Source organism: Suricata suricatta, chromosome 1 (assembly GCF_006229205.1).
Source record: "Suricata suricatta isolate VVHF042 chromosome 1, meerkat_22Aug2017_6uvM2_HiC, whole genome shotgun sequence".
Taxonomy (NCBI): domain Eukaryota; kingdom Metazoa; phylum Chordata; class Mammalia; order Carnivora; family Herpestidae; genus Suricata; species Suricata suricatta.
The window spans coordinates 114,151,887-114,160,603 of record NC_043700.1 but is presented as its reverse complement, the minus strand read 5'-3'; the positions used below and the strand labels follow the sequence as shown (position 1 = coordinate 114,160,603).

At 35.1% G+C, this 8,717-nt stretch overlaps 1 protein-coding gene across 2 annotated transcripts in view; it reads right to left on the bottom strand.

The window, feature by feature from the left end:
* PPP3CA (protein phosphatase 3 catalytic subunit alpha) overlaps nucleotides 1–8,717 on the bottom strand; it is a 319,865-nt gene that overhangs the window by 34,899 nt on the left and 276,249 nt on the right. For both annotated transcript variants that reach the window (XM_029942672.1, XM_029942676.1), the window contains exon 9: nucleotides 3–128. In XM_029942672.1, the coding sequence (XP_029798532.1) occupies nucleotides 3–128 (126 nt within the window). The remainder of the gene's footprint in view (nucleotides 1–2; nucleotides 129–8,717) is intronic.

The following is an 8,717-nucleotide window of genomic DNA, read 5'->3' as shown; positions in this document are numbered from 1 at the left end:
ACCTTTTTCTCCAACAAATGGCAGGGACCAAGTGAAAACATCCATGAAATTTGGGAGCCAGTATGGGTGAGGAGAACAGTTGAATTGCCTGATGTTCATGACATTGTTCTCATACTTCAATACTGCAGCTGAAAACAACAAAACCAATGACATTAGATTCACATGCACATATTTCTGCTTCTCCACATGGCTTTAGTTGATCAAAAAAATTCAAATGTGTGACTTTAGGTCCAAAACATCAAGGCAAGTGGCTTAGTCAGTTATGAATGTTTACACTACTCAGGAATTAAACTATACTCAATGTAATATGTAACTGCACAATATATGAATGGTAAATATGAAATGGTTTATAATTTGGCAAATATTTATATAAAATAGTTAATCAAATGTCTGTCAGGAATTGGTCAAGCTCCTCTTATAGCCAAGAATATTCTAGTCTTATTTAATACTTGATGACCCTAATAAAAGTGGTATAGCTAAGTTAGTTTGACAATTTAATAATCTCCTCAAATATTTGAACAGAATTTACTTCTATGTTTTCAAATAAAGCACACATTTTCCATTAGAAATCACAACAGTTGTACACCATAGTTGAAATTAGATAGCATTCTTGACTTAATAAAATAAAATGTTTGGATTGGATCCTACATAAAATATTATACTGGTATCTGACTTCACCCATGACTTCTGAAAAGGAGTCCCCATCCATGATTTAGAAGAACAAATCTGCCCTTTTCACTCTGCTTTGTATAGTGTCTGTAGGTTAGAGACACATTCACATAGAAAGCTATGCTTGCAAAGGTCCTAAGTGCATCACTGGTCTCACCTCTAACCAGATTCAGAAATTCATTTCAAAGCAATCCTGATACAAGTTTAGCAGTTCTCTGTGAGTCCCTTCCTTCCTTCTTTCCTTCCTTCCTTCCTTCCTTTTCTTTTTCTTTCCTTTCCTTTTCCTTTTCCTTCTTTCAGATTTCATTTTTGGGGCTCCTGGGTGGTTCATTTGGTTAAGCATCTGACTCTTGATTTCAGCTCATGTTATGATCTCACAGTTCATGGAATTGAACCCTGCAATGTGCTCTGTGCTGATAGCACAAAGCTTGCTTGGGATTCTCTCTCCCTCTCTCTCTGGCCCTCCCCCACTCATGTTTTTTCTATCAAAATACATAAATAAACTTAAAAAAGAAGATTTCAATTTGAAGTAATCTCTACACCCAACATGAGGCTCAAAATTATAACCCTATCATCAGGAGTCACATGCTCTACCAACTGAGCCCGCCAAGCACCCCTCTATGAGTACTTTCAATTTAGGAAGAGCTACTTGCTTTAATGCTGTCATCTATTCTTTGGATAGAGAAACAACTTTCAGTTGTGGGAAATTCTCAAGTTCAGCTTAAAACTTCTTTACCACTCACTGATTCTAATTCAGCCTTCCGGATAGATATACAGAACAAGTATATGTCTGATTCCAAATGACAATCTTTTAAATATGAATCACAATACTCTTGCATCATACCTTCTTGAGTTTTGGTAAGATTTTATTATTATCCTTTCATGGCATAATTAGCATCACATTAGTGGAAATTATTTAACAGATCCTAGATGATGTCAAATGGGTTTTTTCTTTGGGCATTTAAAGCATAGAAAAAGCAATCATGTCATTAAATTTTTACATTTTAGCATGTGATTACAGTAAGAGATCAAAGATAGCCCTTTGAAATACAGTTTTTGAAAAGCTATCAAAAGTTTACTGCATTTGAGCCTTATTTTAATGTCTGCATTAATATCCTGACTTCTTACTTAGCAGTATCTTTAACATAGCATTGCTTTCCTAACTGTGTTTGCTCTACCATCTGGAATATTTTCTTAGAAACTTATGAATACCCCAATTTTTCTATCCTATGGTACCCAACCCAGACTGTATACTTTCAGTGAAATCTTTTTGGATTTCTTCTACTGTATCTAACCTCAACCTTCCTCTGCATTCCAAAAGTCTTGAGTTAAACCTCTATATTGCATTTATTATTTGATACTGACTATAGTCATTCCATGTTTATATATGTATTCTAACTTCTATATATTTAAAGACAAGTATCACACAATGGGCTTTGTATTTCTTTGTGCTTCACATAATACCTTCTCAGTATAGACGCTCAGAAGCTAAGGATTCATTTTCATATTTGTCTTACAATTTTTTTAAGAAAATTCTTCCTAATTCCTTTGGCTCTTTTTCATAAGAGATGGCTTTTCGTGACTTTTCTTCTTCCTGCTCATCCTTATTCTGGATGCATGCCACATTGGCAATGCCCCTGCAAAAGTGTGGCCCAGAATGAATATAATTTTTTTGATGGGCTTAACCAATGCAAAATATGAGGAGGATATATAGTTTTTTTTGTAATGTGGATACTATATATATCATATTGCAGCCTAATAATATGTTGATGTCAGCAGCTTGCAGTTAACTAAAATCACATTTGAGAACAGCATGGTCTTTGCTTTGAAGCATATTTCCGGCTCACCAGCACAGTCCCTGGGAACAGAATCACGACACTTTGGGGACAAGAAATGCAGATAGTGCAGTCATTGATACGAAGGGAAGTAATCTCTTCTTCCCACAGAATGCTGAATCCTGTATATATTTCTATAACCCTATTCTTTAAATTATCCTATCATTTCTGTCAAAAGACACTTGACCTAAGGATACATTCATACAGAATTAAAGCCATGGAAAATGAAAAAAAACATGGCACATTACCATACCAATATTTCTGATCTGCCAGATGGAAAAGGTGAAGTATTTCCCACCTTTGCTAAGTACTACCTGAATACTGCCTCCATTTAAAAGGTCTTTGCTATTTTTGGATACAGCATATTCATAGCAGGAATGTGTCCTCATGTCTTCAAAAGATCTTTAAGGTTCTAATCTTTTTGAAGAACAATTTCTCCTCTAAGTCTTCCCCCGCTTTCTATTTGACATTCGATTGGTGCATCATGCAACCAGCACCAGGCAGATTGTACTCATATTTAAACTCAGTTTTTACTGACATCAAACCCATCATCCCCTGTCCACCAGTCCCTCTGTCTCTTATAAATTATAAATGGATAAATTCTAGTCTTAGCTGTTACATTAACTTAACCTTGAATATAGTATTCATAATTAAAGACATTTTAGTTTTTGCCAAAATACATATTTGAGAAAAATGAAATATGATGAAAATTTACAAGTGGGGGTACGGCTCACTCAATAGATGACACAAAGGTTCTATTTTGTAGCTGGTGAGATAAAGCATTTATTCATTCAACGCTGACTCAATATAATTTATCTGAGTGCCTACTGATAAAACAGAGAATTTTCCAGATTTTTATTTTTGCTTATTGAGAGCAGAAATAACAAATTTTCACAGTAGCTACATTTACTAAGCATCTGCTACATATCAGGCATTATATTTTGTCTTTTACAAAATGTAGTCACAAATCTTCACAATATCCCTCAAAAGTAGTTTTTATCATTTGCATTTCGAAAATAAGCAGAGAGGTTATTTGCCCAAGGTCACACTTAAGAAGCAGTTAAATTCAGTTCTGGCCTGACTCTATAAACTTCCTGATCTTTCTAGCACTCCATGATATTCTCACCCTAACTGCCAAGTTTTGGACACAGATTCTCCTTCCACATTTATTCTTTGTGAAAAAGAGCACTAGACTGGAGGGCCAGGAGCCCAGACTGCTGGATGGGTCTGTCATTAAGTACTCACAAGACCCGAGGCCACTTAAAGTCTTTTTTGGTTTCAGTTACCTCACCTAAATTTCATGGATTTATCTAGATAATTTATATGACCACTTCCAGATCTGAATGACAACAAACTTCTGAAACAAAGACCTCATCATTAGTGCACTGATTAATATTCTCTCTCAGTCATTCTAGAGACTATTTTATAGAACATTTTTCTACTTTTCTATAAAGAATAACTTAAAAATACAAATACACCAATAAGTATTCTTTTTTCAGCAACATAAAGTATTCATGCAAAGATACGTTCTGAATAACCTTACATTAATAAGTTACTCATAATTTTTTTGTTTCTTTGTATAATATATATCATATTGTGTATATATATACACATACATATATATATATGTGTATATATATATATACCACAAAAGTACATGAAAAAAACCTTAAACCAAAACAGTCCTAAATATCTACAGTCACGAAATTCACAGTTAACATTTCATCTTCCACCTCCCACATCCGCCCCTGCCACCTGCCTCTAACTGTCACTGGGATTACAAAACTCAAGTAGATCCCTAACAGCGTGCTGCTGTTCTCTGAAGTACTTGAAAGACATTTGTCTCCAATGCAATATAAATAATACAAATGGTTGTGCTTCAAGAATCACCCAAGGCCAACTCCTGAGACCTTGTCTGAGAAACAGGGAAAGAACAAAGTCTACCATCAAGAAATCCCACCATTCTACTGGCAATTATACATGACCTCCTGTCACTTAACAATTGCATCAGAGGCCTGCAGACAGATTATGACATAAATACAGGCCATGTTATTAGCCAAATTTAGAGCAGACCAGACAGTCTAGAGACAAGTGCTCCTCTTTTGCACATGTGCATGTGAAAAAAAAAATGGTATAATGGAAAGAATATTAATTTCCATGAATCTGGAGTCTTGATTGCCTATTCTTTCTCTGATGTCAAAGTTATGGCCTTACAGTTATGCAATTACTTGGTCTCATCCTTTTGACAGACCTGTAGAACCCTATGCAAACATGTAAGCCGTGCTATGTATGGGATACAAAATCAGTAATCAAGGGACAGCTCCTACTTGAAACTAGGGCAGGGTCACTTGACCTCTTTTACTTCTAATGACACAATTAGGTACCCCACATAGGCAGAATCCATCCCTCTGTCTACCATATGATGCACTAAAATGCTAGGCCATATCCAGGTCTGTAAATTAGAGGGCTCTGTCCTACTTTAAAATTTGAGAGTTTGATGACACACAGAAAGCTGTAGGTCAGAAGAACTCGGGAACATTTCTCAACACCTTCTTTACAATTTCCATCACCAGGGAGGATGATGATAGGACAATGAGTAGAAAAAAAAAAAAAGAAAGAAATATCCAGAGAAAGCTTCTAATTTAAAAGACATGATCAAGATATTGCTAGCAAGGGGCATTAAAACCATAGGCTCAACACATTTCAAGATTTCAAGAAGTTCCTTTTCTGAAAGTCTTTATTTTAGTAATGTAATACCCCCAACATACCTCACTCAGGCTTTCTCAACATTATGAGGGCTGTTTGCAATAGAGGGGAGAGGGGTCAAAAGAATGGAAATAATTAATTCTAATAACATTTTTCATCTTCTTAGCTCTAATTGGTAATGCACTCCCATCTTCAAAAGATGGGGCAGAGGGTGAAAAGAAAGCAAATGGCAGCACCCCAGAATATAATCCATCCAGAAAGAGAAAAAAAGAGAAGAGAAAGAAAAAGTGTAATAGACCCAGGATTATTTTTTCCTTTCAGTTTTGTCCCTTGTAGACGATAGATCCCCCAGCAGGAACACTACCATCATGGTCTTTTGACAAAGTCCTACCATCACAGAAGGACACATGATGGCTTGATGGATAAAATTCTTGAAATTGGACCTATACACTCCTAATGTCCCTTGCCAATATTTTAAGATTTTGCTGTATGCTGCATGAAAAGATTTATTTGATTCTGGGAGAGATGTTGTAGATTTTCAAAAACTGTATTTTCCCATAAAGATTACCATTTTAAGGTATAATCTTTTAGGATTTTGTGAAGATAACATATGCATATATGTGTACACATATATGCATAGTTTTTGTAGTTCAAATTATAGCATTTATAAGCACAATCTTGTGCTTTCTTCCATTTTGAAACCTGACTTCTAACTCCTGTGTCCTTTTTATTTATCCCTCAATGGCCTGTACTTGCCCAGTGTATTCTGTTTTAAAAAGATACTTTTTATTATTACTAGTGACTTAGTTTATGGGAACTTTATTAATTCCTGAGGATTACTGTATTTGGTGAGCAAGGACTACACTTATAACTCACTTTTACTTTATAGCTCATAAGATTGAGCACAAAGTAAGTGTTCAAGTCATTCATGAAGACATATTTCAAGTCTCCAATTTTAGATCATTTTAAGGTAATTTTGTCATAATGATGTTCTTAGGTCTGGGATTCCTAAGAAATTTAATGCTTAAACTGCTTGATTCAGTACTTGACATAATGTCTTTCACAGGCAAATTCTCAATAACTTCCATGTAATGACTGAATTTAATCAACCTGAAATATTTTATCATTAATAAATACAAATAGTAGGTATATATAATTTCCCTGAAGCTTTGAGCTAAGGATTTTGTGTTTATCAAGATTCACACATGTGTGTTACTATATATATCCGCCTTATCTACACATCTAGTCCCTGCCTGCTTCTCCTTCCTTGCACATGCATCCCTCATGGCGCCTTGTTAACTTTGCTACAAGTGTCCTACCAATAATTTGGATAATAGTATCTTACTTACATGGAGGAAAGAGACCATGCCAGATACATCTATGAAATAATGCGAGCCAACTCTATGATTATATGTGCATGTGTGTGTGTTACATGTTTCTTTTTGATATTACGTTAGTAAAGTTTGAACCAGCTCATTATTTAACTATAGAATTTCAGATAAAGTCAATAAAAGGAAGATGATGGAAGGGACGAAGAAGGCAAAGATCTCTCTTTTTCTTTTAGTGCTTTGTACCATACTTAGGCACACAGTTGATGTTTAATAATGGTGGTTGAAGAAAAGATCTAAGGAAAGGAAACAGAGAAAGGAGGGACAAGATGGAGAAAGACAGAAAGGACAGAAAGAAGGCAAGCAGGCAAAGAAAAAGTAAAAAAAAAATTGTTTTGAAAACATAAAACATATAACTCCTCAGGACACTAAAAGTGTAGCTAACCACACATGAGCAGTCTAAAGGGTACATGTTGGAATTTAGGAGAGAGATAAAATGTCGCTTTAGATGCTAAACTACATTTTAAAATTGTAAAAGAGTCTCTAAAATAGACAGGAATGGAAATAACATTGGCTCTACCACATTATAACTGTGAAAACTTAAACAAATATTTCTCCTTATGTGAGCTTTACCTCCTAAACTTGCAAAATAGGAATAAATACTCTTATTTTCAAAGTATGACATCCAAATAAAATAATACATGTGATTAGTATCCATGATAATACATAATCACAAAAAATATTTGGCAACTGAAAAATCTAAAGTATCAAGACACAATTTCTTCAGGGAGGGAATGGCTATCTATTGTTAACACTTTTCCATTTTATAATTCCACCTAAAGTGTCATATCTAAATACCAACATCTAGAGAGTCTGGGCCAAAAACTGATCCTTGGAAGCAGCCCAAGTCCAGTGAAACACAGAATTATTTCTAACATTACAATTTCACACAGAGAATTTGAATTTCTTTGATTCAATATTTTTTGCTAAGTCAATAAGAAAGACCTAGTTATGAGTTCTTTGCCAGTTTTAGCTTTAAGTTCTAATCTGTGTTATTATAATGCTAAAATAAGATTTATGCAACTTTAGTACATGAGAGAGAGAAAGAGGTTTAGCTGAAGCTGTGAACTACTGGAGAAGATGGCATGGACATAGTAAACACTGTGCCCATGCTTGGCTCCCATTTAATGAAATCAATACATATCAGCTCCAAGTGCATAACAAGGGTACCTTGAAAACTGGTGGTATCTGTATGCAGTCATAAAACACCCTTTTGACCTTTAATGTTGTACTTGGTATCAAGCCCTGAGCTATAGCTTGCAAAGTTCTAGGTTGTTCCTCGGCACTGAGTTAATATTAAACCCACACATTTGACGTTTTCTGCAGAAAGTAATACCACTGCAGACTTTTTGATGTTGTCAGGGTAAAGTCTCTTGCAGATCTAGAATTTCTAGATAATAAATAGCAAGTGATAAGCCATTCCCTGGAGTCTTCAACATGATGTAGATTGTCCCTGCTTTTCCTCCTATGAAATGCTTTACAAAGAATTTGATTTCGAGAGAATCTCCTAACTGTCTGTAAGACAATGGGATGACACCTCAGGATGCAGCACCCAGATGACCTTGTTCAACCGGCAACAGTAGAGACTGCCGATGAACCTGTGTGGAGGACTTAGCATTGCTCCAGATCCTGTATTTATCCTGTCTGAAGGTCTTGTATAACTTGGAGAGTTCAGTCCTTCAATGCTATGGCCAACACTTTGTGAAAAGCAAGAATTTTCTCATTCATTGAGTTATTACTTAAGGAAGTTCCATAATTACTTAACTGCAAAATTTATAATTATGCAGCAGTGGTGGTTACAAAATAAAAAATTCACTTGTTATAGCAAAGAGACAGAGTGTGCATTCAATTAAAATATATAGTCAGGTTAATTCTTGGATTTCAATCTTGATAGTTTTTCTATTTTGCCCTCTATCTCATAAATTAAATGCTCAAATGTAAGCAAGTTGACAGCTGGACTAAAACTAATCTCTTTAGAAAGTGGCCTCCAGCAATGACACGTTTGACAATGGAGCTGAATGTACCAAGAGCAAAAGTCTAAGCGCCTAAGGGACACTTTTTAAAGAGAGAAATTAATTATTTATTTTAGAATAACATAAAAGATACCCCACTCTTTCAA